General features: G+C 53.2%; 5 protein-coding genes, 1 long non-coding RNA gene and 1 other non-coding gene across 8 annotated transcripts; 5 read left to right on the forward strand and 2 right to left on the reverse strand.

Moving 5' to 3' along the window:
* The first annotated feature begins 1,455 nt into the window (after positions 1-1,455).
* On the forward strand, positions 1,456-4,458 carry Rplp2 (ribosomal protein lateral stalk subunit P2). 2 transcript variants are annotated; one of them, XM_034503119.2, is made up of 5 exons: positions 1,456-1,724; positions 1,920-2,043; positions 2,810-2,858; positions 4,109-4,207; positions 4,343-4,458. In XM_034503119.2, exons 2-5 carry the CDS (start codon positions 1,921-1,923, stop codon positions 4,414-4,416), a joined length of 345 nt encoding a protein of 114 aa, XP_034359010.1. In that variant the 5' UTR covers positions 1,456-1,724; position 1,920; the 3' UTR covers positions 4,417-4,458. The 2 variants fall into 2 exon arrangements, with proteins under 2 accessions (XP_034359010.1, XP_034359000.1); XM_034503109.2 differs by having other exon boundaries at positions 1,504-1,724; positions 4,340-4,458.
* LOC117701426 (small nucleolar RNA SNORA52) lies at positions 2,887-3,022 on the forward strand. Its single transcript, XR_004605729.1, has one exon. It is a non-coding gene; the product is annotated as a small nucleolar RNA SNORA52 (small nucleolar RNA).
* Positions 4,459-8,099: 3,641 nt separating the features above from the next.
* On the forward strand, positions 8,100-13,231 carry Pnpla2 (patatin like domain 2, triacylglycerol lipase). Its single transcript, XM_034503146.2, has 9 exons — positions 8,100-8,420; positions 10,430-10,662; positions 10,746-10,811; positions 11,157-11,366; positions 11,578-11,638; positions 11,739-11,906; positions 11,990-12,122; positions 12,308-12,430; positions 12,531-13,231. Exons 1-9 carry the CDS (start codon positions 8,234-8,236, stop codon positions 12,808-12,810), a joined length of 1,461 nt encoding a protein of 486 aa, XP_034359037.1. The 5' UTR covers positions 8,100-8,233; the 3' UTR covers positions 12,811-13,231.
* On the reverse strand, positions 8,431-21,516 carry LOC143434538 (uncharacterized). The gene is made up of 3 exons (XR_013104099.1): positions 20,579-21,516; positions 15,163-20,166; positions 8,431-9,292 (listed from the first exon to the last, which is right to left on the reverse strand). It is a non-coding gene; the product is annotated as an uncharacterized LOC143434538 (long non-coding RNA).
* Positions 16,667-19,697, forward strand: Cracr2b (calcium release activated channel regulator 2B). The gene is made up of 9 exons (XM_034504963.2): positions 16,667-16,828; positions 16,906-17,017; positions 17,381-17,540; positions 17,951-18,097; positions 18,197-18,287; positions 18,518-18,610; positions 18,776-18,942; positions 19,021-19,092; positions 19,309-19,697. Exons 1-9 carry the CDS (start codon positions 16,667-16,669, stop codon positions 19,484-19,486), a joined length of 1,182 nt encoding a protein of 393 aa, XP_034360854.1. The 3' UTR covers positions 19,487-19,697.
* On the forward strand, positions 21,516-24,557 carry Cd151 (CD151 molecule (Raph blood group)). Its single transcript, XM_034504976.2, has 8 exons — positions 21,516-21,652; positions 22,390-22,480; positions 22,597-22,788; positions 23,068-23,142; positions 23,232-23,336; positions 23,422-23,580; positions 23,673-23,759; positions 23,845-24,557. Exons 2-8 carry the CDS (start codon positions 22,397-22,399, stop codon positions 23,902-23,904), a joined length of 762 nt encoding a protein of 253 aa, XP_034360867.1. The 5' UTR covers positions 21,516-21,652; positions 22,390-22,396; the 3' UTR covers positions 23,905-24,557.
* A 1,472-nt stretch (positions 24,558-26,029) lies between these two features.
* Polr2l (RNA polymerase II, I and III subunit L) lies at positions 26,030-27,951 on the reverse strand. The gene is made up of 2 exons (XM_034503274.2): positions 27,792-27,951; positions 26,030-26,295 (listed from the first exon to the last, which is right to left on the reverse strand). The coding sequence occupies exons 1-2, from the start codon at positions 27,947-27,949 to the stop codon at positions 26,187-26,189; spliced, it is 267 nt and encodes an 88-aa protein (XP_034359165.2). The 5' UTR covers positions 27,950-27,951; the 3' UTR covers positions 26,030-26,186.
* Between the last annotated feature and the right edge of the window lie 42 nt (positions 27,952-27,993).

Consider the following 27,993-nt stretch of genomic DNA (forward strand, 5'->3'; position numbering starts at 1 on the left):
GTCTCAAACAAACAAACAAACAAACAAACAAACAAAATCACAACATAAAAAAAAATCATGCCAGGTATGGTGTGCATGTCTCTAGTTCCAGTATTCTGGAAGTAGAGGCAAGTGGATCTCTGTGAGTTCCAGGCAAGCCAGAGTTACATGATGGGATAATGTCTCAAAATTAAAGAAAATAGAAGTTTGGAGAAATGGCTCGGCAGCTAAGAGCACTTCCAGACTAATTCGGTTGAGTGACCAGCATAGCTATCAGGCATTTCACAACTTCCTGTACCCCAAGTTCCAGGGGCTCCTGAAGGCACTGCACACATGTGGTACACATGCAAACCAAGGAGAAGCACGCACATTCACATTTTTAAAAAATCACTAGGTGTGGTGGCCCACACCGGTAATCCCAGCACATTAAGAGGCAGATCCTGTGAATCTCAGGGCGTGGGAGGTCTCCAGAGCCTCGTGTAGAGGCACACTTTCTTGTTATTTTGAAACAGGGTCTCTCCGTGTATCTTTGGCTGTCCCATAGACCAAGCTGTCCTTAAACTAAGAGAGTCACCTGCCTCTGCCTCCCAAGTACTGAAATTAAAGCCATGCAACACCACCTCCTAACGAGGCAAAGGTTTCCTTTCTTTTTTTCTTTTTTGGTGTTTTTTTGTTTTGTTTTTCGAGACAGGGTTTCTCTGTGTAGTCCTGGTTGTCCTGGAACTCACTCTGTAGACCAGGTTGGCCTCGAACTCAGAAATCTGCCTGCCTCTGCCTCCCAAGTGCTGGGATTAAAGGCGTGCACCACCACTGCCCGGCCAAAAGTTTCCTTTTAAAAAATATTTACTTATTTGTTTTATATGAGCGTTCTGTCTTGATACAAGAAGAGGGAGTCAAATCCCATTACAGATGGTTGTGAGATGTGGGTGCTGGGAATTGAACTCCAGAAGAAAAGTCAACATTAAAGCTAATAACCTGAGCCATCTCTCTAGCCAAAAAGTTTTTAATCCTGACACACTGGAGGCAGAGGCAAATGATCTCGTGAGTTCGTGGTCAACCTGGTCTACACAGAGGTCCAGGATAGCCAAGGGTATATAAAGAAATTTGTTTCAAAAAAAAAAAAAAAAAGATATGGCCGTAGTCACTAGGCCCCAGACAGTTCGCTCAACTTTTCCAGACCAGCTGAACTTAGCCATTAGCCCCAGCCCGACTTGGGTGCCCAAGAACAGGTAAACGACTAATAGAACCACAGTTTGAACCTCCAGCCGCCCACCTAGAACACGTGCAACGAGAAAAGACTAGAAGGGAGCACACTTCCGGTGTCACGGTCTTACAGTGATGCATTATGGGACTTGTAGTTTGCCTTAATACGACCTGGGCGGAGCTTCCGCACTGCATGTTGGGAGCTGTGGAGCCGCGTGGCATGTTGGGAACGCAAAGCGTTAAAGGGGTTTGAAAGCTTTGGCCGTGCCCTCAGTGGATTTCGGGAGACTCTCGCCCTTGTTGCGGAGCAACTGGCACTTGAAAAACCCCTTGTTTTGTTGTGGGGAACCCATAACGGGGGACAGAGCAATCCCTTCCTTCCGGTGCACCCTTTTCGTCAATGGGAGGCGTCCCTGCGCGGCGCCGTGCGCGTCCCGGGGACTTCTGGGTAGTGGTTTACCCCCGCCCACTGCATCAGCGTCTTCCTTTCGCCGCCCGACGCCGCCGAGGTCGCACGCGTGAGGTCTGTTCACCGCAGCCGAGTGAGTAGCCAGGCCGCCTGGGCCAAGAACACTGGTTGGGACGGAGGGGTGGACCGCTGCCGGGAGTTGAGGGTTACACAGCCTTCCGTGATCGAAGGCCTGGTGCCTCACATGGTCTCACTTGCTGACTAAAATGGAGGGGGAATCAGAAGGCCTCTAGGATAACCTCACCACCGTATCCTCTGTCCCATTCAGCATGCGCTACGTCGCCTCTTATCTGCTGGCCGCCCTCGGGGGCAACTCTTCTCCTACCGCCAAAGACATCAAGAAAATACTAGACAGCGTGGGCATCGAGGCGGACGATGACCGACTCAACAAGGTAGCTTGCTGCTTACTTGGATCCGCTGTATCCAAATGTCTGCCAGTGGCGGCTCTTATTCTATTAAGTCTGGATCTTACCTTCTGAGAAAATGTAGACGACCTGTTGAAAAGAATGGATGGAGGAGGCCTACACCCATCTTAATGATAGTTTTCTCTTTAATCCTTTTAAGGACCTTGTGGAATCAAAAAGAAAATCCGTGCATGACAAAATCCTGGGCATTGTAATTTTGTTGAAGTTTAATACAACTCATTTTTGTTTATTTTTTTTTTGAGACGAGGTCTCACCGTGTAGCTCTGGTTAACCTGGAACTCACTGTGTGAACCAGTTTTCTAAGTTTGTCTTTTTTTAATTGGCAGTAAAGGGTGTGTGTACTTGAGTTTCCAGCAGAGGCATCTGGGTCTCCCTGAACCTATCTATAGTTAGGGTTGGTGCTGGGGATCAAACTCTAGGATATGGCAACCATAGCAGCCCGAGCTACAGAGTGTGATCCTGTCTGGAAGAGTCCAAGTCCTTAGCAATAGAGTTATCACATTGCACCTAAAAATTTCTTGAGAAAGGTATTTTATATCCTACCTAGGTTGTACATGGAACCTAAACTTTAGAGAACCATAAAGTTTTAGTATCTAAACCTTCCGATTGCCGGCATCTTTGACCCAGTACTGTCTCATGGCTAGTTTCTGGGAGTAGAGTCTGGATCTAATATCTTTAGAACACCTTTCTGTGTCTTGCATTATTGACTGCTAGCTATGGTTGTTTACTGCAGGTCATCAGTGAGCTGAATGGAAAAAACATTGAGGATGTCATCGCTCAGGGTGAGTTCCCGGGAAGTTAACATGTTTATGGTCCATCCTAATCCCTGCTGGTCAGCCAGTGATCTGCCAGGCTTCGCTTGTGGACCAGAGCATCCTAGAACCCTGCCAGAGTTGTGCAAGGCCTTTTTATTTTAGGCTTGTGCCGGCAGCTCTTCTGAACACGCTCAGGAACTGGCAGTGGGGTCATGTCTCTATTGCTCCTACCAAGATGTGAGAGCCTTTTCTGTGAGCCAAGGGTTGGGGATGCTAAAAACTGGTGCAGGCTCTCACCTTTTATTAGGCATAAGGATTCCTGTACCTCCAGACTAGTACTTAATTTGCAATTTGAGCAGTTAACAGTGTGCTTGCCCTGTGCACATGACAGGCAAAAGTTTGTGGTCCCTGTCTGTCTCTTTTTTCTTTTTTTTTTATTTTTTTTTATTTTTTGGTTTTTTGAGACAGGGCTTCTCTGTGTAGCCCTGGCTGTCATGGAACTCAACTCTGTAGACCAGGCTGGCCCCGAACTCAGAAATCCGCCTCCCAAGTGCTGGGATTAAAGGCATGTGCCACCACCGACCTTTCTTCTTTGAGACAGGTTGTCTCTGTAAGAACCCTTGTGGCCTAGAACCCACTTTATAGACCAGGTTGGCCTTAAATTCACATATCTGCCTGCTTCTGCCTTCTTCGTGCTGGAATTAAAAAGTGTGCACCACTGAGCCCATCCTGAACTTATTTTTTTAATTTACTTGGGGGTAAATCTGGGGGTTTATCTGGGTAGCACCTGACTGTTAATGGAACTCATTGTATAAGGTCAGGGTGGCCTCAAGCTCATCTACCTCTTCTAAGTGTTAGGTTATAGATGTGCATTACCACCTCCAGCTTATTTTGTTACTGTGTGTGTTTGGGTTGTTTTTTGAGGTTTTTGGAGACAGCAAATCTGACAAGGTTTCTCTGTTCAAGCTGGCTTTGAACTCACATCCCCTACTAGGATTAAAGACATGCCTAGCTTGTGCATCTTATTTATAAGGTGGAGGTCATAGTGGGGCTAATTCCACTTTCTTTTTTTAGTGGGTCAGAATAGGGGAAAAGAAGTCTTAGATGTTATTATAATGTTCCTTAGATGTGTGCAAAGTTGCTTTGTGTTTTAGAGTGAAAGCAGGTGGCAGTAGTGTTGCATAAGCAGACCCAGTGGTGTAGTAACATCCCTGGGTTGGTGATTCTACCCTTACATGGTCTCTGTTCTGCTCTCATACTCTTTTTATTTTATGTAGGAGTTGGCAAGCTGGCCAGTGTGCCTGCTGGTGGGGCTGTGGCTGTTTGTGCTGCCCCCGGCTCTGCAGCTCCTGCTGCTGGCTCTGCCCCCGCTGCAGGTGAGTGGGGGTCTGGCAAGTGGGTGGTGGTGATCAGAGGGAGTTGGCACTCAAGGTTGATTGTTGGCTGGGGCTCCCAGGACAACCTGGATGAGTTCTTGGGGCAGTGCTTACTATGGTGTTCCTCCACAGCAGAGGAGAAGAAAGACGAGAAGAAAGAAGAGTCTGAGGAGTCTGATGACGACATGGGATTTGGCTTGTTTGATTAAATTCCTGCTCCCCTGCAAATAAAGACTTTTTATGTATCTTGAGTGGCCTTTAAACACTTCATCAGTGTGCTGCATACTGTGTCTTCAGCCGAGGCTCCACTCTGTGGCAGTATGTTGGGTCAGTGGGGAAGAGGATCTCCAGGGTCCCTTTACTTAGTAGGGCCTTGTCTTTAGATAACTGTCAGACTGTGTGAGATGGGTTATTTGAGTAGTTGCACAGGTTCTGCTGTAAGAGTGGTTCATAGATCAATACTCCACTTAGATTGTTGGTGAGGGTGTCCCTAAGTTTCCCTCTAAGGAAGCTATCTAATGGCCGGTTCTCTGCATCATTGTGCATGCTTGGTCATATGCTGGCTATAAATTTTTAGGGCATGCCTGTTCTCAGGCTGCTGTGTGGAGTATGAAACTCAGGTCCTGGTGAGACTGCAGTGTAAAGGGTCTAGTCAGTCTTTTAGGGAGACACATGAGCTTTGAACAGGCTGGAGGACATGACTCTGGCTTCCTGTGGCAAGGAATAAAATACGGCCAGCATGAAGCCAGTAAGGGTGGTCGATTTAGAGAAGACCAGAAGACATACCCTCTGTGGTGTGCTATATGGGAGCAGGTAAAAATGGGGCTAGGGGTAGGAGAGTGCATGGTTCCTGCCACACTCAATTCTAGCCTGTATCCTGAAGGAAGGGAGGGGCTGGAGCTGCTTAAGGTTCATGTGAGTTATCCAGCTTCAGGATTCTGAGAAAGGCCAGCCCTATTCTTGGCATCAGCATCTCCCAGGGGCCTGAAGGGTGTTTGCCCAAACAGCCTTACTCTGTGGAAATGAGAGCAGAGGTCCTACTGAGCTGGGGCAGCACTGTCCCTCAGGCCCATTACTAGAACAAAATAGTGGGGAGGACCTTAAGTTCTTAGCTTCTTTGTGACCACCATGATAAGCCCTGGGCTTGTGCCCTTACCCTAAACTCACGGTCATATTAATAAGGATGTACCCATGTATACTCTACCTTGAGAACATTTGGCCTCAAATTCAATGTGTGGTCCAAACCAGCATAGAACAAATTGACCTAGCATGAAGGACCTTTAAATATCTAAATTCTGAGCCAGGCAATGGCCATTCCTTTAATCCCAGGACTCTGGAGGTGGAGGCAGGTGAGTAAAATAAAGGAGAGTTCTAGTCTGAGGTAATTTAAAGCAGAGTGGTTGCCTGACATCTAGGATGGATACCCTAGGGTTGAATCCCAGAATCTTCCCCCAACTATAAAGTCAAATTCTGTAGACCAGGCTGGCTTCGAACTCAGAAATCCGCTTGCCTCTGCCTCCCAAGTGCTGGGATTAAAGGCGTGCACCACCATCGCCTGGCAAATTCTGGAAATTTTAAGTGCCCTTATCAGCAGGCTGAAGTTTTGATCCTGGCATCTAAGTCAGGTGACTCACAAATATCTGTAACTCCAAATCTAGGGGTTTATATGCACCCCTTTGATTTCTGGGTACTTGCACATGTGGGTTTTTTTTTTTTTTTTTTTTTTTTTTTTTTTTTTTTTTTAAATCTGGGACCAAAAAGATGCCTTAGTGGCTAAAAGCACTGTTGGGTGTAGCAGAGGACCTGGACTTTTCTAGTATCCTTACTGGGTATTGGGTGTCTGTGGTTCAAAGCCCTCTAGTTCCAGGGCATTGGTCTCTTCGGGTCTCTGCACCTGCACTCAGAAGTAAGCGGTGTTGTGGTCCATGTGGGAGGTAGAAGCTGTAAATCTCTTGAGTTCAGGATAGCCAGGGCCACAGAAACTGATTACCCTCCTTGGATGCTCTATCTGATTGCCAGAGCTCAACTCAGCTGCAGAAGCACCATACCTTTTCTGTAGATGAGCTCACCTATCCCTGAACCTATGCTGGCTGTGAAATGGCCCATCACAGGATGTCTCCAGGATCCCTTGGCCTGTGGCCTTCACTGGTTTCCCTACCTCTACCAGCCCCACCATGTTTCTTCATTCCTAATTTAGTCTTTGTCCTTGGGATCACTAGAGAGGTTTTGACAGCCAATCCTGGCACCCATTCACCCAGCTCTCACTCTGCTGATGCACTTCCTTCTCTTGGTGGCTGACATCCAAGGGTTTTCAACATAACTGACCAGACCACCTGCCAAAGAACTGTACTCCCATTTTCTGAGAAAACTTCACAAACAAAATGGCTAATAAACTGTGCTTCAAACTCAGCCTCCTCATGACGTGTAAGGATCCCCTTGAGTGTGTTATTTTCAACACACTTCTTTCAGCTGCAAGCCTACAAACCTACCTTTAAAAGGCTATTAAGCTAGGGGCCTCTAATTCCAGCATTTGGGAGGTGGAGGCAGGTACTGAACTCAGGACTGGAGACCATATTATACAGCAGATCCTTTACCTTGTATCAAAAATTATTTTTAGATTAATCAGCTTCAAAACCACACCAAGTCACATAACTACTGCTCAGGTACTTTGTGCATTTCTAAGGCCTGCACTTGCCTCTTAAGTGTCTCTCATTTATATGCTTAATAAACTAATTTCATTTTTTAAAGGAGTGGATAGATAGACATGCCTGATATTTTAAGATGCTCAATTTCTTCACAAGCTTTATTTTTTTTAAAGATTTATTTTTATTTACATGAATACACTGAAGCTGTTTAAACACATACCAGAAGAGTAGGTCGGATCTCATTACAGCTACTTGTGAGCCACCATGTGGTTGCTGGGAACTGAAGTCAGGACCTCTGGAAGAACGGTCAAGTGCTCTTAACTGCTGAGCCATCTCTCCAGCCCAACTAATTTCATTCTTGTTGGTCTTGAAATTCTTTGTGTATGTCAAGGACCTGGGTCACCTGAATAAAAGGCACTGGCTCAGAGATCTTCAGGTCGAATTGTTGGAAACGCAGTTGTACTTCTGTTGTGACAGGTCTAGAACCGAGTTGGGAGTGAGAATTTCTGGTGGAAAAGACACTGTCATCCATAACCCCAATCTTGCTTGGGGAGGGGTAAGATGAGGGCTAGGTTTTAGCCTGTATCTCAGCTGAGGGAACAATCAAGGGAAAGGGTGAGAGGGTAACTTTACCCAGGAGCACACCACTTCCTGGAACAATTAGTTGGGGTGAGGCTTTTGTCTGAGACCAAGTAGACCCCACAATCGGAGGAGCCAGGATCAGACAACTAAAACCCAAGTGAGCAGCAACGGTACCGAGGGTCCCCTAGGATGGTGGAGCAGGACTTGAGTCTGTGACAGTGTTTGCTGTGGCAGTGTCAGTCTGTTTGGCTTGTTGGTTTTGGAGGCTTTAGTCTAAGTGACTCGGGTTTTCAGGCCCATGGGGGTACTATTGCTGAGATTTTTGTCTAGGTTCCATCTAGCTTGTCTGTCCTGGCGGGTATTCCTGGAGAAGGAGGAGGCACCTGCTCACAAACTCCCGGTACCCAGATCTGTACAAAACTTGCACTTTTCCACGCACTCCGGTTTCCCTGAGTCCAGGGGCTGCCTAAACTGTAGAGTTGAAGGAGCTGTGGGGTTGAAAGAGAGAAGAAGCTGAGCTGAGGCCTGGGAATCACCCCACCCCCCCTCCCGATCTCTCAGATGGCTTTGACCAGCAGGTGTCGCGAAGAGGCGGAGCCTCGGGGGCGCGGCCGTTCCCTGCTTGATCCAGTTGGGTCGCGCGCCCAGGTCCTGCCCCCTGCCGACCAGGCCCCGCCCTCACTCCCCGCACTAAAACACCTCCTCCTCTGCCTCCCGGCACAGCGTCTCCGCCTCTGCCGGCGGGGACCCCAAGCTACCAAGACTGCGGGACTCACTGCCCGCAGGACATCGAATCACGATGTTCCCAAGAGAGACCAAATGGAACATCTCGTTCGCTGGCTGCGGCTTCCTCGGGGTCTACCACATTGGAGTGGCCTCCTGCCTCCGTGAGCACGCGCCCTTCCTGGTGGCCAACGCCACTCACATCTACGGAGCCTCGGCAGGGGCGCTTACCGCCACAGCGCTGGTCACTGGGGCCTGCCTGGGTGAGCCGAGCTGCGCGGAAGTTGGGCAGGGTGTGGTGGGGACCGCGCGGGCCGGTGGATGCTCTAGCGTCCCACGCCCATTCCGCGTAGGGAAGCTGATCCAGCAGCTAATGCAGTAGTAGCGCTAGAGAGGGGCATCTCTGCCTGTATCCCGGAACCATGACCGAAAGTCCAGTTCTGAGCCCCGGATCGGGGCGGGTTGAGGTTTGTTTTTGTTCTAAGAGTGTCCAGGGACTGGGGTGGGGCCTAGCGCGCTCTTAGCTTATGGCATTCTCTTTGGTGCCCATGTAGCCCGCCTTAAGGGGCACAAAAGTTGGGGACCGGCAGGTGCTCCTAGAATGTTACTGGAAAGAGAAAGTAAATCGTGGGCGGGGCCATGAGCGAGAGGCATTGGTTTTCCCGAACTGGCTGCCAGCGGTCACTGTGTCCTGAGGCTCTGCCGCTACAAACTGCTGTGGTTCTGGGGCCTAGTACAAGTGTGCCTCAAATGGGCATCTGAACACTGTGGCATGGTTCCTAAAGGGGACCTCTGAACGCAGCTGGAGCCAGGCCTGGGTATAATTGCTTCCTCTGTCCATGGTGGATTGACAGACTGATTCACCAGTTGTAGCCCGCTGACACACTTCACCGGGTGTCCATACTTTAATGTGCTCTGTGCTTTCAGAAGTACAGAGATGTGAAGGGGGGCTGGGTCTCACACTTCCGGCTACCACGTGGGTTGTTGTTTACAGCACACAAAGTTCTTCCTCCTTAAGAGTCCTGGGAACTGCTGCCCATCCCCCATGCCATAGGTCAGCCAAGGTGACAAGGGCATCCTGCTCTGCAGGAGATTGTCTAGAGTTTTCTGCTGTCTCTTTCCCATCACCTTTGTCCTGAGGAGAGAAGAGGAGACGGAACACAGTTCTAGTTCTTGGTACCTGGAGTTCACCCTGTGATCTTGCCCACTGGCTCTCAGGGAGGCTTTCAGAGGAGTGGGTATAGTGGGTAGCTGGTCTCAGGAGTACATGAAGACTACCTGAGCTGAGAGTGAGTTAGGGGTGCCACTCTCACAGAACTACTTACTACCAATCCTTTGCACAGGTGATCTTGGGCAGCTAGAATCATGACAGTTTGCCTACTGTCAGCTGTAAACCCTTGATTTATATTCCCATCCCTGCCAAGGAGAGCATCTTGGAAGAGGGCATGGGTCCTCGGTGGCGGGGTGGGGTGGGGGGGTCGGGGGCGAACCCTAGATCCTCCTCTCCCTGGCCACCATACTATTGTTCTGGGTCAGCATCCCCAGGGCCTCCTAAGTGCTTTTGGCAGAAGTGAGACAATGTCTTCCCAAGAAGTGGGCCCATCGCTTTTAAGTTAATGTTCTTGAGGCTGTCCCTCTTGGGCTGAACTGGGCTTTGTGGGTCTGCCCACCCACTTATATCTGGCCGAGTAGGTGAAGGTTGAAGTAGGTCAGAGTTGACCCTCTGTCTTCCCCACTCCAGGCCACGTGCCATACCATGTTAGGCACAGTGACTCATGGGGACAGGCAGTTGGGAAATACCAGGCATAGGGCAGGTTTTAATCCCAGCTGGCCAGCTTCTGCTGTATGCTATCTTCAGGGTGGTGGCTTGCTCCTTCTACTTAAGTGGCAAAGTCCCAACTGTGAGCCAGTCCCCAGTGTGGGCATAGGCATAGGTGTCTTCAGGGTCAAAGGAATGTAACACATCTGGTTTTTTCTTGTTGTTGTTGTTTTGGTTTTGGTTTTGGTTTTTTTTTTTTTTTTTTTTTGGTTTTTTGAGACAGGGTTTCTCTCTGTAGCCTTGGCTGTCCTGGAACTCACTCTGTAGACCAGGCTGGCCTTGAACTCAGAAATCTGCCTGCCTCTGCCTCCCAAGTGCTGGGATCAAAGGCGTGCGCCACCACCTCCCGGCTAAAATGTAACACTTCTGAGTGTATCCTGGGCGAGGGGTCCTGGAGGGAGGATGGTTACTAAGCTAGGAATGTTGTCCCTGATCCTGGCCCTGCTATCCCAGGTGAAGCAGGAGCCAACATTATTGAGGTGTCCAAGGAGGCCCGGAAGCGATTCCTGGGCCCTCTGCACCCCTCCTTCAACCTGGTGAAGACCATCCGTGGCTGTCTACTGAAGACCCTGCCTGCTAACTGCCATGAGTGTGCCAGTGGACGCCTGGGCATCTCCCTGACTCGAGTCTCAGATGGAGAGAATGTCATCATATCCCACTTTAGCTCCAAGGACGAGCTTATCCAGGTAGGCACTGGAGAAACTGTGTTGGGGGTATGGGATTAACTCAAGGCAGAGCCTTGTCTACTACCCTGTGTCTTGTTGTGCAGGCCAATGTCTGCAGCACTTTTATCCCGGTGTACTGTGGCCTTATTCCTCCTACCCTTCAAGGGGTGGTAAGTATCTCTGCATGGACCTGCCCTGGAATGACAAGCATCATCTACTGTCCCTGGGGTATAGGAACAAGGGGTGGAGGAGAAAGGCCACTGGGGCACCTCTCTCCCTCTTCAGTCCCTCACTCCCTGTTTGTTGCTTTACTTCCCATGACTCAAGATCCAGGGCAGTCTTGGGGAGACTCACACTTCCTCTGGCTGGTCCCCATCCCAACTCCATCTGTCTGGCCATTTGCTGAGTCCCCAGTGGCCAATGCCTAGTGGGCCAAAGGCCCAAATGGAACTGAATAGGTCTGCCAGAACCCCCTGCAGGCCTCTCAGTGACTGTGGATGTGTGTTCTTGCAAAGCGCTATGTGGATGGCGGCATTTCAGACAACTTGCCACTTTACGAGCTGAAGAATACCATCACAGTGTCCCCATTCTCAGGCGAGAGTGACATCTGCCCTCAGGACAGCTCCACCAACATCCACGAACTTCGTGTCACCAACACCAGCATCCAGTTCAACCTGCGCAATCTCTACCGCCTCTCAAAGGCTCTCTTCCCACCTGAGCCCATGGTGAGCCCCGCACAGTCTGTCCTGACTAAGCACCAGGGGAAAGAACTCCTGGGGACTTCTGAGCCATGGGACAGCACTGGGGATTTTGGATGCTTTCCAAGCTTTACAGCACTTCAAACCAGGGCAGGTTGTTGGTGGAAGTGGCTGTTACAGGGACTCTACAGCAGAACCTCATCCGCACCATTCACACTGATTTATACCTCTGCCACAGGTTCTCCGAGAGATGTGCAAACAGGGCTACAGAGATGGACTTCGATTCCTTAGAAGGAATGGTGTGTGGGCAGCTCTGGGGTGGGAGAAGCTGGACCTGCAGTGCCCCCTGCTGACCATAAACTCTGATGGCATCTCTCTGTCATTCCACCCCCAACCCAGGCCTACTGAACCAACCCAATCCCTTGCTGGCACTGCCCCCAGTTGTCCCCCAGGAAGAGGATGCAGAGGATGCTGCTGTGGCCGGGGAGAGGACTGGAGAGGAGGATCAACTGCGGCCCCGTGGACAGGATCGGATTCTAGAGCACCTGCCTGCCAGACTCAATGAGGGTGTGCCATGGGGAGTGAAGCTCCCGTTAGGAGGCCTAGGAGGCCTCTGCTTCCTTAATTGACTACCACCTTTCTATCTGCAGCCCTACTGGAGGCCTGTGTGGAACCGAAGGACCTGATGACCACCCTTTCCAACATGCTACCAGTGCGCCTGGCGACTGCCATGATGGTGCCCTATACTCTGCCGCTGGAAAGTGCAGTGTCCTTCACCATCCGGTAAGGGTGGGAAACGGAGTCTGGGGAGGACACATCAACATATACATCAGGGACAGAGGTCTAGGATCATCCATGAGCAATGAGCTACTTGGGAGATTTGGGGAGGATAGGTCTTCAGTATCTGGTAAGGGAGCATCAGATCCCAGCCTGTTTCTGAGGCTATGCTCTCGGGGTTCCTTTCCCAGCTTGTTGGAGTGGCTGCCCGATGTTCCTGAGGATATCCGGTGGATGAAAGAGCAGACAGGTAGCATCTGCCAGTATCTGGTGATGAGGGCCAAGAGGAAATTGGGAGACCATTTGCCTTCCAGGTGAGCTGCCCTGACCCGCCCGTCCACCTGTGTCCTGGGTCTTGGAATTGTGGATTTCTGCTAAGCTTTCCCTTCCTCCATGCCTCCTCCCCACCTGCAGACTGTCTGAGCAGGTAGAACTGCGGCGTGCCCAGTCTCTGCCTTCTGTGCCACTGTCTTGCGCCACCTACAGTGAGGCACTGCCCAAGTGGGTACGAAACAACCTCTCACTGGGGGATGCTCTGGCCAAGTGGGAAGAATGCCAGCGTCAGCTACTACTGGGTCTCTTCTGCACCAATGTGGCCTTCCCGCCGGATGCCTTGCGCATGCGCACACCTGCCAGCCCCACCGCCTCAGATCCTGCCATCCCACAGGATCCACCTGGCCTCAGGCCTTGCTGAGAACCATCATTCCCACCTCGCTCGGCTACCAGCCAAGCTCCAAGTTGTCCTGCTTCACTAAAAGGAGTCCTGGGGCAGAACAAGACCCTGTCCCCCGGCTCTCCCCCTTACATGCTGTGGAATGAGGACATAGGACCCTGCACAGCTGCAAGTGGATTTTTGATGTGAAACCTTTCACCAGCCACTCACTACGCTACTCCTGGTGGGGAGGGGCGAGGAGTAACCCTCCCCTGGAGCCCACACAGCCCTTCCCTTCACCTGTGCCTTACTCTTGCTCACCACCTTTGCAGTGCAGGGTCAGTCTTAAGAACTCCACATCTGCTGCTTCTCCGTTCTCCAAGTTTCCTTGCAGAGTGTGTGAAGAATTATTTATTTTTGCCAAAGCAGATATAATAAAAGCCACAGCTCAGCTTCTGCCTTCCTCACTTCTGCACGTTACTCTTGCCTCTGGCTGTGGTCAGCGGACAGAGCTTTCTCACAGTGTCTCAATATCTAACAGTTGGGCTTCACAGGGTTCTTTGAGTCCTGGCAGCTGGGGACCCTTTCATAAGGTCAGCCCTCTGGCAAGGACACACGTAAGCTGCTCTGTTTTCCCTGAGGCTTGCCGACTGTCTCTTGGGCAGCGGATATGTTTGGGAGTTTGAGACCCTTAGTATTAATAAAAACTTAAGTGTCGGGTTAGAGTCGCTCAGTGGTTGAGCAGCTGCCTAGCATGTACCAGGTCCAGATTCCATCTCAAGCACTAGGGGAAAAATGTTTACAAAAGGTGTCACCCACACATCCGCTCCACAAGGTGACACAGTGAATGAGGGTGTGGAGTTGACTTCAGGGCTGGATCCCTGTGAAGAGTGAGGCTTCTGGAACTGAGGCCTGGGGACCAGGGAAGATCAGTTCCTGACCCACACTGGGGCATTTTGCCCAGAACTTTGTGCTTGGCTCCTCTTTCTTGGTTGTCACATGCTTCATTGCCAGGTGCATGTGCCTTTTCCTGTACTGTAACCATACCTTTAACCATGGGAGGGGTCTGGAGGACGGAGGCAAGGTAGTGAGAGTTCACCATGGTTTCCCGAAGTGTCCTGTGCTGTGTTTGTGTGTGTGTTGTAAGAGTCTTGGAGAAAGGGGAACTGTGAGTGCGGGTGAGCTTAACTGTCCACTTGTAAGACTTAGTTTAGTCCTCCGAGCTCAGCACCCACTTGCTCCTCCCAAAGGGGTGGGCTTAGCTGTCTGTTTGTAGAACTTAGCTTAGTCTTCGGAGCTCAGCACCCACTTGCCCCTCCCAAAAGGTGCACAGTGGCTGCGGTTGCAGCCCCTAGCCAACAATAACGGTTGGTCTGGTTATGGGACCTGGGACAGCAGGACTGGGCGAGCCGGCCAGGCAGGTCCCTGGCCTAGGTGCCAGGGGCCGCCCCTCGTCTCCAGGTCCTGTCCTATAGAGCCAGCCTGTTGTGGTTCTGCTTGAGAAGCACAGGGCCCCCCAGCGCCTCTGCAGCCTGTGATAGCCAGGCCAGCTTTTCAGGTCAGTTTAGGGTTTGGTTGGGGGCATACCCTTGGAAGTCGATGGGTTGGTTTCCTCTTAAGTAGGACTTTGGCAGCATCTTCAGAAGTTCCTCTAGGCCCAGGGCAACCCTGATTATGACTGTACCCCAAGAGGAGCGCTGAGGACAGACTGCTGAGGTGGTCTCACTGGGCCCCACACACTTCTCCCACACACGAGTGCTGCTAATTTACATGTCATTCTCTAGTATTAAACCTTAGAAGACTCCAAACTGGAAAAGTATAGAGAAGAAAGTCTAGTGTCCGCAGCCCTGGATACAGCCACTGAAAGTATTTGGTTTATTTCCTGCTCGGCATTTTCCTACACACACTTCTTGGCACCCTAAGTCTGGATACTCCGGGAGGGGTGGGGGCTGGCATCTGCACCTCCCCGGCCTTGATTTTGTCCTGAAAGGGTCTTGGAGGGTGGAGGAGGCGGTGGGAGTGAGGGACACGACGTCAACATTGCTGCCCCCTGTGGTTCTCCGGGGAGAGCTAGCTACTCTGGGTCGGGTCACCAGGACAGGAGAGGCGGGACAAAGCTACAGCAGCGCTCTGCTGGAGGATCCACCCGGACGTGCTATCCCCGGGTCTCCCGGCCGGCCTGTAAGACCGCAAGGTCGCCCTGGGTCCGCGCCCCTCGCTGGCTGTCGGGGTCCGGACAGGGGCGGGGCGCGCCGCGCGTTTCCGGGAGAAGCTGCCCGTCTGCGGCAGGTGCGGCGGCGCGGCTCGCAGGTAGGCATTTGCTCGCAGGTTCGGCGGCTGGGGTCCCAACGCCGCGCCCTCCGGGCTTCCCCACCCGCAACCCTGCGCCCCTACCTCCAGTGGTCACACCTTCGGCCCGCTGTGTGGAGCGGCGACCGCACGCATCTCTGTCTGGAACGGCTGTGTTCCTGGGGTGAAGGCAGCTAGCCCAGACGTGCGTGGATGAGATTTGCCTGTGGGCCCACCCGCTGCCTTTCGTCTGGACTCCCTGGAGCCTGGTGGCAACGCGGCTTCCGGCCAGGATGGACCTCCGGTCCCTTGGAGTTCTGGAGTGTTTGGTGGGGTGGTGACCGTGCCTGGTTGACGTGAGAGTAGCTACCAGGGGCCAATGATTGCTCCAGGTTGCCCTACCATGCTCTTCCTCACGTTTGCTTGTTGGATTATTGTTCCTTTCCTCTCGGAATATGGGTAGGGGGAAGATGACCTCAAAGACTGAAAAGTGAGGTAGTAGTCAGTGAGTGTCACTGAGCTGTAGCTTGGAAAGTCTGGGGTTAATACACTGTGGGACTGACAGGTGGCTCTATTTAGAGGTGGGATGTCCATTCAGGGAGGTGAGAGAGAGGCCCCAGGGGAGGAGAAAGCTCCAGAGGCTGTGTTAAACCAAGATGTGGGGGTATTTCTTACAAAAGCTGTCCAGTGCCCAAGCCTGGGACCTTGCACCTGCACCCTGAAGACCTGATTGGCAGGTGGGAGGGGCTAATGGAGTTTACTCTCTGCCTGCTTGCCAGCTGTCAGAAGTCCAGGGTATCACAGGCTCAGGCCTGAGGCTAAGGACTTGGTCAGAAGTGGTTCAGCCCTCAACCTTAGGCAGTCCCAGCTTGGGATTTCCCAAGTCCAGGATGTGGCAGATTCTTTACTCTCTGAACCTCTTTCACTACAAAATCTCTGATGGCTGCCAAGAGCTGGCCACTTGCTTTTACACTTTTACAAGTCTTTTGTAGTAAAGTCACACTTTTTCTTTTCTTTTCTTTCTTTTTTTTTTTTTTTTTTTTTGAGACAGGGTCCCACTTAGTAGCCCCGACTGCCCTGGAACCCATTCTGTAGACCAGACTGGCCTCGAAACTCACCTGCCTCTGTCTGCTGAGTGTTGGGACTAAAGGCTTGTGCACTATGCCTAGTCTCACTTTCTTTTTTGTTTTGAGGTAGGCTCTCTCTATGTAGCTCTGGATGTCTTAGAACTTGCTATGTAGAGCAGCCTGGCCCCGAACTCACAGAGATCTGCCTAACTCTGCCTTCTGAATGCTGGGATTAAAATGTATGCCACCATAGCCAGGCTCACCCTCCGTTTCTTGCACTGGTTTCTTCCTGGGATTCAGCCTTTCCCCGGGATCTCTACTTCCTGAGATGCCGGTGCTGGGCAGCAACCCTGCTCCTGGGTCTGCTTCATCCCATCCCAGTGACCCTGGAGCACTCTTGTCTCAATTCCTTTTGTCTGTTAACTCTTTTGCTTGGTCCCAAAGCTCTCTGCCTGCACCCTCTGCCACACTTTCATCCCCCTTCCATTTCTTCTGACTGTCCCTTTGCTTCACAGCACCTCCAAGAGCCAAGCCTTGCTCCTATGGCCAGCCCTGGGCTGTCTGGAGCTGGGGAAGGCCAGGAGGAAGAGGAGACAGCGGGGGTCTCAGCAAGGAATGGAGCAGAGATGCTACAGCAAGCCCAGGAGCTCTTTCTCCTGTGTGACAAAGATGCCAAGGGCTTCATCACCCGTCAGGATTTGCAGGTGAGCCCCAGATCCAAGAGGTTGCTAGATCCAAGGCCGACCTTTGCTGCTCACCTTGGTCCTTCTTGCCTGGTCAGGGTCTGCAGAGTGATCTTCCCCTTACGCCTGAACAGCTGGAAGCTGTGTTTGAAAGTCTGGACCAGGCCCACACTGGCTTCCTCACAGCCCGGGAGTTCTGTCTAGGCCTGGGTGAGCAGGTCCTGGCCACCTGGAGACCCTCTTCAGGGCTCTGTGAGACCTTACAAAAGAAAGCCTGTATCTTTCACAACTTCCCAGGCATTCTGGTATCTACTAACAGGCCCTGGCCCACCCTCAGCTACTCTACAGTGTACAGTCTGCCCTCCCCCAATCCCTTCTTCTCTGCCAGCCAAGGTGGGGCAGGGGAGCTGGCTGTCATTTCCCATTCCCAGGCCAATAGAACCAGAACAAGGAAGCAAAACAGGAAACTGGGCCCCGAGAGAGGGCAGGATGTGTTGTACGTGGCTGGAGGGAGTTGGGTAGGTCCAGCGTGCTAACTCACAGTCCCGATAATCTCTCCTCCCATGTCTGCAGGGAAGTTTGTGGGGGTGGAGTCGGCCCCAGGTGGGTCCCCCTTGAGGACTCCTGAGGAAACCTTTGAGTCGGGTACAGGGGGCTCTCTGGAAGAGGAGGACGATATTGAGACATTCTACACTTCCTTGGAGAAGCTAGGAGTGGCCAGGGTCCTGGGCGAGTGAGTTGATGCCCGCTCCCTTCTTGCTTCACAGTCTGTCTACCTTGCCCGCCTGTCTGTTGCTACAGAATCCCAAGGTCCTGCAAGTCCATCCTTTGTCAGTTGTGGCTGTCTGGCAGAGTGGCCTGGAGTGATTTTCCTCAGGATTTGCATTTCAGGAGGCCATAGCTCTGTGGGGCGGGCGGGGTGCCACCAGACACCTTAGGCACTCACTGGCACAGCTCTTGGTACACAGGCCACCTTGCATTCCCAGAGGCCAAGCAAGCCTGAGAGCAACAAGCAAGGGATGAACTGTGCGTGGCCGATGGATGTGCCAGTTCTGGGCTGCTTGGTTCTCCAGGGGGTTCTCTGTCCGCAATGGGGAGACAAACCCTCACCCACCAGCTCCCGTCTCTCATCGCGTCCTCCAGGCAATGGGCCGTGAGGACACTCTGGATCGGGCTGCAGCGGGAGCGACCCGAGCTGTTGGGCTCTCTAGAGGAAGTTCTGATGCGCGCGTCGGCCTGCCTGGAGGCGGCGGCCCGGGAGCGTGATGGTCTTGAGCAGGCGCTGCGGCGGTGAGGGCTAGCCTGGCCTGCCGAGGTCTGGGGACTCACGGAGGGGGTAGAGACTTAGCTCGGAAATGATCATGCCTATGCTATCCCGGTTCCTCGAAGGCGGGAGAGTGAGCACGAGAGGGAGGTGCGCGGATTGTACGAAGAGCTGGAGCAGCAGCTCCGGGAGCAGCGACGCCGCGGGCAGAGCCAGGTGGGCCCGCGCACGCCACGCCCAGCCTCGCTGGCTTCTCTGGCTCCGCCTTCCCCGAACTGGTCCCTCCCCAGAGGACTCACCTCGGGAGTCCTAGCTGCCCCAAGTCCAGGGAACTCTGCTCTGCCTCAGCAAGTACCCTTTCCCGCGCTCTCCACCCCTTCGTTCCCCACCTTTGCCTGCCTCCTCTGGGCTCCGAGCGAAGGCTCTAGTGCGGCTGTACATCCCAGAACCTACCCCGGGAGGAACAGAGGGGCCACCTGGAGCTGGAGCTGCAGACCCGTGAGCAGGAGTTGGAGCGCGCAGGCCTGAGGCAGCGGGAGGTGAGCCATATTGAGTTCACGTTGGCGTCCTTTCACAGACTTCTTTGGGGGAGGGGGAGTTTACCTGTGCCTTGGGGGTCTTCAACCAGGAGCCGCAGGGATGAGGGGGTCAGCTTGGCACCGGAGGGGGTGTGGTTCGCCAGCCAGCATTGCACCATTCCTCAGCTGGAACAGCAGCTGCAGGCCCGGGCTGCAGAACAGCTAGAGGCACAGGCCCAGCACATCCAGCTGCAGAGGGCCTATGAGGCCATACGGGCACAGCTGGACCAGGCACAAGAGCAGCTCAGCCGACTGGAGGGCGAAGCACAGGGTCGCCAGGAGCAAACCCAAAGGTGTGGTGAAGGGCCTGTGGTGAGGGTAGAGGGTTTCTTCCACCACCTGGCATCTGGATCACTATCTTCTATCCACAGGGATGTGGTTGCTGTCTCCAGGAACATGCAGAAAGAGAAAGTCAGCCTCCTAAAGCAGCTGGAGCTGCTGAGGTGGGTCAGGCCTGCCTGGGCTAATGTGGAGAAGTGGTTTCAAGTTGCCAAATATTATTGGCTCCTACCCATGTTGTCGGAAGTCCATATGTCTGCCCTACAGCCTTCATGCTGCAGGCTTTGTAGTCCTCCGGACTCAGGGAAAGCATCTCCCTCACCTCACGCACTTTTCCCTCCAGACCTTAGCCTCCTCGGTCTCCTACTTCTCTTTTCTAGGGAGCTGAATCTGAGGCTTCGAGATGAGAGAGATGCCTGCGAGACGAAGCTGCTGGGCAGTAGCCACAGGAAGGCCCTGGCTATTGCCCACAAGCCCGGACCCATCTACTGCTGCTGCTGCTGTGGCTGGGCTCGGCCCCCCAGACGAGGCTCTGGCCATCTTCCTAGTGCCCGATGACCAGCCCCAAACGACTCACTTCCTTATCCAGAGGACCTGCTCCCAGGAGGGACTGGTCTTAGGTGGCAGTTGCTTGCTAAGTATGTGGCTCTACCCAGAAAGTACCCCATGCCTGAAGGAACTAACCTCAGAGTGGTCAAGGTCTTCAGTCTTTATCCTGTCTTCCTTAGTCTTTGTCTAAAGGACTAATAAAGGCCACTTGTATACTGTGCACTCCATGGCTTTTGTGTGTTTGGGACCCACGGTGCATTTGTGGTTCATGCTTGGTGTCCGTGGCACAAGGTGACAGAGAGATTTACAGGTGCACATTACCGTGCCATGCCTGCAGCTGTGGGTTCCTGTGTGCTTGTGTATGTTCTGTGATTCTGGATATTCACCAAACCCTCACCATCCCTCACAGCTGAAGCTCCAAGCTCTAGGACTCAGGTTAGCTCCCATGCTAGTCCTCACGTGGAAGGATCCGCCCCTCACTTCCGTGGTCAGCTAGCTCTCTGGTCCAGGTCCTTTATCCATCATCCTTTGGCACAGTTCCTAGACAGACCATATGCTATCCACACTGGGTACCTCTCGCAGGGCCCTCATGTCTCTGTGGGATCTTCTGGCACCCTCCACACTGTATCTGGAGCTTCCCCTCTGGCATTTCCTCAGCTGCAGCTTCAGGGTGGTTCTCCCGGCTTAGACTGGAAGAGTAATTGAGCTTGACCTCAGTTCTGGGCCTCTGGTGGCCTAGGTGCCTTCCCTGCCTCTTCGATCCCCACCTGGGTTCTAGCTCCGGCCTAGCTCCTCTGTCTCTGGATGAGTGGGGGGGGGGGGTTTGGTGACACCCTTAAGCTAACTTTACAGACCTACAGACAGATCCCCAGGTCTCTCGCCTTAGCACCAAACCAGTTAGGACTTGCCCGCCCAGGCCGGCCGTGGGCGGGGCTGCGCCCGGGGCGGGGTCGCGCACGGGGCGTGTCCTAGCAGGCCCCGGGCCGAGCATTCCCTGAACTCTGAGTGATCGCTCCTACAGTGGCTGCCGGGGCTGGAATTTCAAAGCGTGGTTGGTGAGTGCTCCGTGAAGCCAAGCCGGAGGGTGTGGGGAGCATTGACCTGAGTTCCTCGCTCACTGGTGTTCCTAGTCTCCGTAGCTGGCCTCGGGGACGCCCAGGAGGCAGAGCCCGTAAGACAGGGCTGCAGGCTCCTTTCCGGAAGATCGACGCCAGGGCCGGGCAGTTAGAAGGGCGGAGGGGGAGGGGTGAGGAAGAGAGCCTTTGTGGTTCTTGGGCAGTCCTGGCGGTCTCTCTGGTGCAGAAACCCAGAAAATTAAAAGTCTGATCACCTTATTCATTGTCCCTGGAGACCAGTTCCCTCCCCTGAGACCGCAGGTCCGCCCACTGGCACAGGGCGGGGGAGGGCGGCAGGGGCGGTGGTGACTTCATCTCTGTGACGCGGGGATTCCTCGCCCAGCCGACTTCAGACTTCAGTGTTTCATCCCGTCGGTGGGGCGGGTGCCGGATGCTGGGTGCCATCGAGTGTCCAGGGGAGGTCCAGGAGCTGAGTGTAGGGCTGTCTTGTCCAGGCCGCAGGAGCTATTTCTGGCTGGTCCCGGCTCCCACGCCGGCACTTTCTCAGGGAATTTACATTCAGTCTGCTGATTGTCCCTTGGCTTGGGTTGCTGGTTATGTCGAGAGAATCAGCTCCCTATAGGTTCTGGGCTTTTAGAGCCTAGCCCCTGGGTTTGTGTTGTGGCCAGGCTTCTGTTTATGTCATTGCCAGCTTCCGGTGAGGCAGCATGTATTTTTGGGTCCCATCTCCAAATGGAGGTCTGAAATCTCTCCCATTTCCAGAAGTGGACAGTTGATGCACTTTCCTTCAGTTTGCGGTCGCTGCTGTTTGGTGGTGGAGGGACTGTGATGGATGGCCCTGGAGGGTGGGGCACCTGGAGAAGGCATTTGGTCCCTCCCTACATCAGGCAGGCCAGCAATGTTCTCTGGCCTACCGCCGTCCAGTAGAAAACAGTAGGCTTGGCTGTTATGCTTCCTTGCAGATCTGGTGGCTCTGAGAACCATTTTGATCACTGCTTCAGCCACCAGCCACCATAGCAGGAGTGGCAAGATCCCACCTGCTAGGTGAAGGGCAGATCAGTGACTTTTGACCTGTACCTGCTGGTCCTGACTTCCAGAGGTGAGTGAGTGCTGCTGGTGCCTAGGCAGAGCCTCATGGTGGCAGGCTAACAGTCCTGCTTAGGTGTCTGTCTGAGACTTTGGCCTGCCTCTCTTGAGGGCTGTACACTGTCCTCAGTCAGACAGTAGTGTGTCTAGGGCAGGGTGTGCCTAGGGGATCCCTGGAGGAATGGCACACTCACATCTATGGAACTGGGGGGGGGGGGAGGCTCCTCCTACAGTCTGGAGGGGAGCTGATTGTGTAGGCTCCACCTACTGGCATCTTATTGTCTCTGCCCTGGCTGGTAGTAAAAGTCTGCTCAGAGCCCTCACAAAGTCCACCTGAGGGTGGCCTGAGCTCTCTGCTTCTCTGCCATATCTGGGGATGGGTATGAATGGGAAGTACCTATCAGCCTGATTGTGGGCTCAGGGACTGCTTGGGGGTGACAGTCCACAGGAATGTACCCTGAAGGTTTGCTGGAGCTCCCCCACCCACCCAGTTGCCAGCAGGAGTGAGTCAGTAAATGTTTGGGGGTCCTCCATGATAACCCAACATGTGTCTGGCTGTGAGGGGTTAGTCCAGGAAGTGACTCATGGTTCCTGGGAAGGCTCCTCTTAAGGCAGATAGCTGTCTGAGCTCTGACCTCTGCAAGCATCTGGGGACTGCTTTGTCCCCTCCTGTCTCCATTGGTATATAGCTTTCTTCCTAGTTGGAGGCCTGGTGCTTCAGGCCATCTGACCTCCTCCCCATTTCTCCAGATCCAGGATGGGTGAATTCAATGAGAAGAAGGCAACATGTGGCACAGTCTGCCTCAAGTATCTGCTGTTCACCTACAACTGCTGCTTCTGGGTGAGAAGGGCTACATTTTCCCTGCATCCCTATTTCCCATGTTGGAGGACTGGCCTAAGAGTTCAGTCCCAGCTTACAGTCCCAGGCCAGATGTGACCAGTATATACTTTCTGCAGCTGGCCGGCCTGGCTGTCATGGCGGTGGGCATTTGGACACTGGCCCTCAAGAGTGACTACATTAGTCTGCTGGCCTCAAGCACCTACCTAGCCACAGCCTACATCTTAGTGGTGGCTGGTGTTGTTGTCATGGTGACTGGAGTCCTGGGCTGCTGTGCCACTTTCAAGGAGCGACGGAACCTGTTACGCTTGGTCAGCAGGGCATGGTGGCACATGGTGGGGCTGGGGATGCCTGGCATGGATTTCTCAGGGAATCTGGTACTGGTTCTGGGGGCTTAACTGGTTGAGTATATTACTGCAGGCTGTCCCTGGTGAACTCACTGGGCCAGGCATCAGCTTCCAGAGAAGTAGCAAGGAGCTAGGCAGCCAGAGTAGCTCCTATCTGAATTCCTCTTGCTTGGCCTCTTGGGACTTGGCTTTGTGGTGCTCTGGCACTAGGACCCCCCCACTTACCAGGTTCCTGCCCCCTAGTACTTCATCCTGCTCCTCCTCATCTTCCTCCTGGAGATCATCGCTGGCATCCTGGCCTATGTTTATTATCAGCAGGTAAGGGCCTGAACAGGCCATGGGGCATGTCCAGAACATGGCCCTGTCAGTCCCACTGGAGGTCCTGACTCCAGGTTTCATACCCACAGCTGAACACAGAGCTCAAGGAGAATCTGAAAGACACCATGATCAAGAGATACCACCAGTCAGGCCACGAGGGTGTGACCAGTGCTGTAGACAAGCTGCAGCAAGAGGTGGGTGCCCCCTGGAACTCCCAGCCTTCTCGGTGTGGCGCTGTGTGCTGGTGAGCTCTGAGGCTCAGCCACATGCCCCTTGTAGTTCCACTGCTGTGGCAGCAACAACTCTCAAGACTGGCGAGACAGTGAGTGGATCCGCTCTGGTGAAGCAGATAACCGCGTGGTTCCTGACAGCTGCTGTAAGACGATGGTAACTGGCTGTGGCAAGCGGGACCATGCCTCCAACATCTACAAAGTGGAGGTAGGTGGGTGCTCAGCAAGGGGGAGGCCTAGGCTGGACTGGTCTTCAGGCAGCCTGGCCCAGCAGGGACCACCACCATCATCTCCCTCTAGGGTGGCTGCATCACTAAGCTGGAGACCTTCATTCAGGAGCACCTGCGGGTCATTGGGGCCGTGGGCATTGGCATTGCCTGTGTGCAGGTATGGAAACATGGAGGTGACTGGGTGGGAACATTAGGGTGGGGGTGGTCCACAGCCCTGTTCACACCTGCCTGGCCCCGTGCAGGTCTTCGGCATGATCTTCACCTGCTGCCTGTACAGAAGCCTCAAGTTGGAGCACTACTGACCTGCAGCCAGGCCAGGCGGCCGGCCTTGCACTATGTCCCAGCCCCACTACTGAACACTACTGACTTAGACTGCTGACTACCAGAGGTAGCTGCCCTCACCATGACCCCTGGCGACTCCACCTCAGGGGTGGATTCAAGTGCCTTTCACTGCACACCAAAGTCCCAAAGCTTGAGGCATCGTCCTTGCCCCAGCATTAAGAAGAGGGGGGCAGGTATGCCAGTGTTGGGCTAGGCCTGGCTAGTAGAATAGGGTTTTAGATTATTTGACAGAAGTGCCTCTTATGCAGACTGCTTCCCTTTGGGTAGCTGTGATTTACAGTAAGTCTGGGGAGAACCTGGGTACACCACTACACAGTGGGTAAAAGCAGGCAGGGAGGGGCCTTTCTGGTTGGGCTAGGCACCTTTCATGCCTGCTGTGGGGAATCCTCAGCTCTGCTTGTCCCAAACAAATGGGGCAAGCTTCTAACAGCCTCAGCCCTGGCTTTTCCCCACTACTGAAAACACAATGTAAGTGCTCCATGTTCCTGTACACTGGCTCCTTTTGGAGCATGGCTGCCTTCATTCACTGCTGTATCCCAGACGCCCACAAATGCTCCTGCTATGTAACAGGTGCTCAATAAATGTATGAGTAGTCAGTCGGCTGACACCTGAACACCTCTAGACTGTGGCCTGCACTTGCCTTACTCAGGGATTGCCCATACTCTAGGAAGAGTCTGCAGGCCCTGCTAGGGTCAGAGGGCAAGAGAGGCACTAGGGCCTCTTGGGGCTGCCCTGTTTCTCAGGCTTAGCCCACCTGAGCAGCAGCTGATAACCGGTCCTAAGAAGATGCCCTAAGCTGAGTCTGTTCCCCAGTCTTATGTGCCAGCTGGAGGAGATTCCAGCCTAAGGCAAAGCCTTTTTCTTTTTTGTTTTTTCGAGACAGGGTTTCTCTGTATAGCCCTGGCTGTCCTGGACTCTCTGTAGACCAGGCTGGCCTCGAACTCAGAAATCCACCTGCCACTGCCTCCCAAGTGCTGGGATTAAAGGCGTGCACCACCACAGCCCCGGGCTAGCCTTTTTCTTTAAATACAAACAACAAAAACCAGGGGTACAGGTAGGGTGGGGCACGCTGTGTAAAGGTCAGCACACCTTTAATCCCAGAATTCAAGAGGCAGGCTGACTGCTGAGTTTCAGACCAGCCAAAGCTACATGAGACCCTGTCCCAAAACAAACAAAACCCAAAACAAAAGTCTCAGGAGGCTCAATGTGCTAGAAAGACCCCTGGGGTACTTGATGCAAATGCCTAGGGGCTAGGGCACTACATGGACCTCCTTTGGCCTAGAGGTTGTTTCTTAGGACTGGGTGCTGGGTCAAGGGGCAGGGATGTGTAGCTGTCGGGCCTGGTAAGATTCTGGAAACAAGATCTTCAAGCATGGCCAGCAGATAGGCCCGCAGGGCAAATGGTCTTTAGGACTCAGGAAATTTGTGAGGCCTGTGGCCTTGGGCATACTCCTATAATAACTGGGTTTGGTTGGGTGGTGGTGGCACAAGCTGTCCTTTAATCTCAGCACTGAGGAGGCAGAGGCAATCAGGTCTCTTTAGTTCAAGGACAGCCAGGGCCACAGAGAAACCCTGTTTTGAAAAAGGAAAAAAAAAAAGATACAGGTTTGATTCCCAACTACTCATGGCAGGTTGTACTGTCTATAACTTTACTCTCAGGGGATCTGGCCTCCGGGGACACCAATGATACAAAGACAAGCAAACAAAACCGCCAAACACAGAAGAATATCCCTAGCATGGGGGTAGGACATTTGGTGGGCCTCCAAGTGCTCTCAGCATTCCATCTCCCCCAGGCTTGGGCCCAGCCTTGTGGGTGGTGTGGTGGCCACACCCACTATGCCCACCCTGAACAAGGGCAGGAAGAGGAGAGGCCCTAGAGTGGTACAAGACTGCACTGTAGGGCTACCTAGTTGATCAAACTGGTTAAGGCCCAGGGAAGCAGACGCAAGGGGCCCCCCACAGGACTAGACACCCAAGTCAGATGAGGGGAAGGAGGCCAGCCCCAGGAGAAAGACTGGAGGCAGGCCAGGCAGCCTCAGACAGCACAGACATGGATATGGAGACCCTTGCACAGTTAGACTGTCGGTGGTTCTACAAAGGCCTTTACTAAACAGCTCCCTCCAGGGTGACAGGACTTAGCCACAGGGCCACAGCCAGGCAATACACCAACATCCCCAACAGCTCAGTTGAACACAGCATGGCAGCCTGCCCTTGGCCAGCAGAGGAGGGCAGGCCCCAGCAGTCACTTCTCTAGGGGTGCATAGTTCAGCAGTTTCTCAATCAGGTCCACGTGTGCTAGCAGCATGCGGCGGCAGCAGTAGCGTTTTAGGCCCAGAGCGTCCAGGGCATCCCTGTAAAGAGAGAGGAGTGAGGCTGGATGAGGTCTCTACAGTCTACGTAGGTCTAGAACCACCTCCAGCTTGCCTCTGAGTATTGCTGTGGACAGGAGTAACCAGGGCACATCTACATAATGAGGGATTGAGACCACATGGAATGGCCTGGAGACTTCTGAAATATGCGCTCAGATGCTTAGGTTGGAGGCAGGTGAGTCCCTTTCCCCACCTAAAAGTACAGGGGTTCCCAGGTTATACCGGCCCATGTATATGGCCATGTGCCAATCTCCCTTAGCATCCTATACCCTTACCCAACCCCCAGCTCCCCACACCTGTTTTTTAAAGTTTCATTTTATGTGTATGGGTGCCTGATGCTCCCAAAGGAGTTATGGACATTTGCAAGATACCATGTGGGTTCTAGGAATTGAACCTGAGTCCTCTAAAAAAAAAAAAATCCAGCCAGCGCTCTTACAGTTGAGCCATCTCTCCAACCCCTTGTATCTCTGCTTTTGTCTCTTGTACCCAGGGTTGTGGGCTTCCAGAGTTACTTGAGAAAGCTTAGGAGACCAATATCCCCTTATCAAGGAGCTGAATTCCAGGCCCCACAGGTGGACTCTGATTAAATGCCACGAACTGGTTGTGCCCGCCCTGCGCTTTGTACCCCAACATCCAGGAGAGGTTGTTCAAACCAACTAGGTTTAATTTCTCTGAGACCTAGTCAGCTTGAGAGGTTCCTGCCCAGGTAAAAGAGGGTCCCAGAAGGCTTAGTAGCTACTCACCCAAGCTGGTCACTACAGCTGCCCATTAAGTCCCACTGACTTATGGCTTGTGCAGAGAAAGGGAACCCTCTGGTGTTTACCTGGTGGCCGGAGGTCTGACTACTATGGGGAACAGTCATGGTAATGAGCATAGGGGAAGGGACAGAACAAGACGCTCACAGAGCATGAATATCAGAGCCTGTCCTGCATTTTAAAAGGGTCCACAAGGTTCGAAGTACAGAAGGGGTAAGCCTGAAAGCGGAGGGTAGGGAGTAGGTCTACAGGGAAGAGACTTGAGTTGTCTGTCACCCATGTTGGAAGGATGCTTAATTTCCAAAAGGCTAGCAACTTGAAGAAAACCACCTTCCAACTTTCAGAGAACCTGGGCGTGATATCGCGCGCCTTTAATCCCAACATTCAGGAGACAGGCAGGAGGATTTCGGAGAGTTCAAGACCAGCCTGCTTTACAGAGAATTCCAGGACAGCCAGGACTACACACTGAAACCCTACCTCGAAAACAAACCAAAGACTCCTTCTTCGGGGAATACAACACAGTGCTGGGCTGGAGGGCACCCAGTCTTCTCACTCGATCCCACAATCCCTGCCCTGCCAATTCTCCATACCCATACTCCATATCCCCGGCCCAGGATACCTCAGTTTCACTCCTGGTCCGCCGCAGAACCCTCACCCCGACCCCTCGGCTTCGTGATCTCAGTCCAGCCTTGCCGCCCTCTACCCCGCATCCCGCCGTCTCACCCCTCAGTGTACTCGGCCTGCAGTAGACCCAGGTAGGCTTCCCATTTGTTGCCGACGATCTTCCCGCAGGTGAAGCAACGCACGGGGATGATCATGGCGGCGTCTGGCGTGCAGGCTGCCGGCAGCAGCTTTTCAAGGCCCGCCCCAGGCGCGCCCATAGCGCGGGGCTCATTACGCCCGAGCTCCGCCCCGTAAGATCCTG

Source organism: Arvicanthis niloticus, chromosome 1 (assembly GCF_011762505.2).
Source record: "Arvicanthis niloticus isolate mArvNil1 chromosome 1, mArvNil1.pat.X, whole genome shotgun sequence".
NCBI lineage: Eukaryota > Metazoa > Chordata > Mammalia > Rodentia > Muridae > Arvicanthis > Arvicanthis niloticus.

Bases quoted from the DNA above. Each gene is read 5' to 3' on its own strand.
- Cracr2b (XM_034504963.2), top strand. From the start codon at position 16,667: ATGGCCAGCCCTGGGCTGTCTGGAGCTGGGGAAGGCCAGGAGGAAGAG. The intron at 17,018-17,380 runs GTGAGCAGGTCC...CCATGTCTGCAG, and splicing joins GGAGTTCTGTCTAGGCCTGG to GGAAGTTTGTGGGGGTGGAG. The intron at 17,541-17,950 runs GTGAGTTGATGC...CGCGTCCTCCAG, and splicing joins GTGGCCAGGGTCCTGGGCGA to GCAATGGGCCGTGAGGACAC.
- Cd151 (XM_034504976.2), top strand. From the start codon at position 22,397: ATGGGTGAATTCAATGAGAAGAAGGCAACATGTGGCACAGTCTGCCTC. The intron at 22,789-23,067 runs GTCAGCAGGGCA...CCTGCCCCCTAG, and splicing joins GACGGAACCTGTTACGCTTG to TACTTCATCCTGCTCCTCCT. The intron at 23,143-23,231 runs GTAAGGGCCTGA...TCATACCCACAG, and splicing joins CCTATGTTTATTATCAGCAG to CTGAACACAGAGCTCAAGGA.
- Pnpla2 (XM_034503146.2), top strand. From the start codon at position 8,234: ATGTTCCCAAGAGAGACCAAATGGAACATCTCGTTCGCTGGCTGCGGC. The intron at 8,421-10,429 runs GTGAGCCGAGCT...CTGCTATCCCAG, and splicing joins GGTCACTGGGGCCTGCCTGG to GTGAAGCAGGAGCCAACATT. The intron at 11,639-11,738 runs GTGTGTGGGCAG...CCCCCAACCCAG, and splicing joins TCGATTCCTTAGAAGGAATG to GCCTACTGAACCAACCCAAT.
- Rplp2 (XM_034503109.2), top strand. From the start codon at position 1,921: ATGCGCTACGTCGCCTCTTATCTGCTGGCCGCCCTCGGGGGCAACTCT. The intron at 2,044-2,809 runs GTAGCTTGCTGC...TGTTTACTGCAG, and splicing joins ACGATGACCGACTCAACAAG to GTCATCAGTGAGCTGAATGG. The intron at 2,859-4,108 runs GTGAGTTCCCGG...TATTTTATGTAG, and splicing joins TGAGGATGTCATCGCTCAGG to GAGTTGGCAAGCTGGCCAGT.
- Polr2l (XM_034503274.2), bottom strand. From the start codon at position 27,949: ATGGGCGCGCCTGGGGCGGGCCTTGAAAAGCTGCTGCCGGCAGCCTGC. The intron at 26,296-27,791 runs GTGAGACGGCGG...CTCTCTTTACAG, and splicing joins CAGGCCGAGTACACTGAGGG to GGATGCCCTGGACGCTCTGG.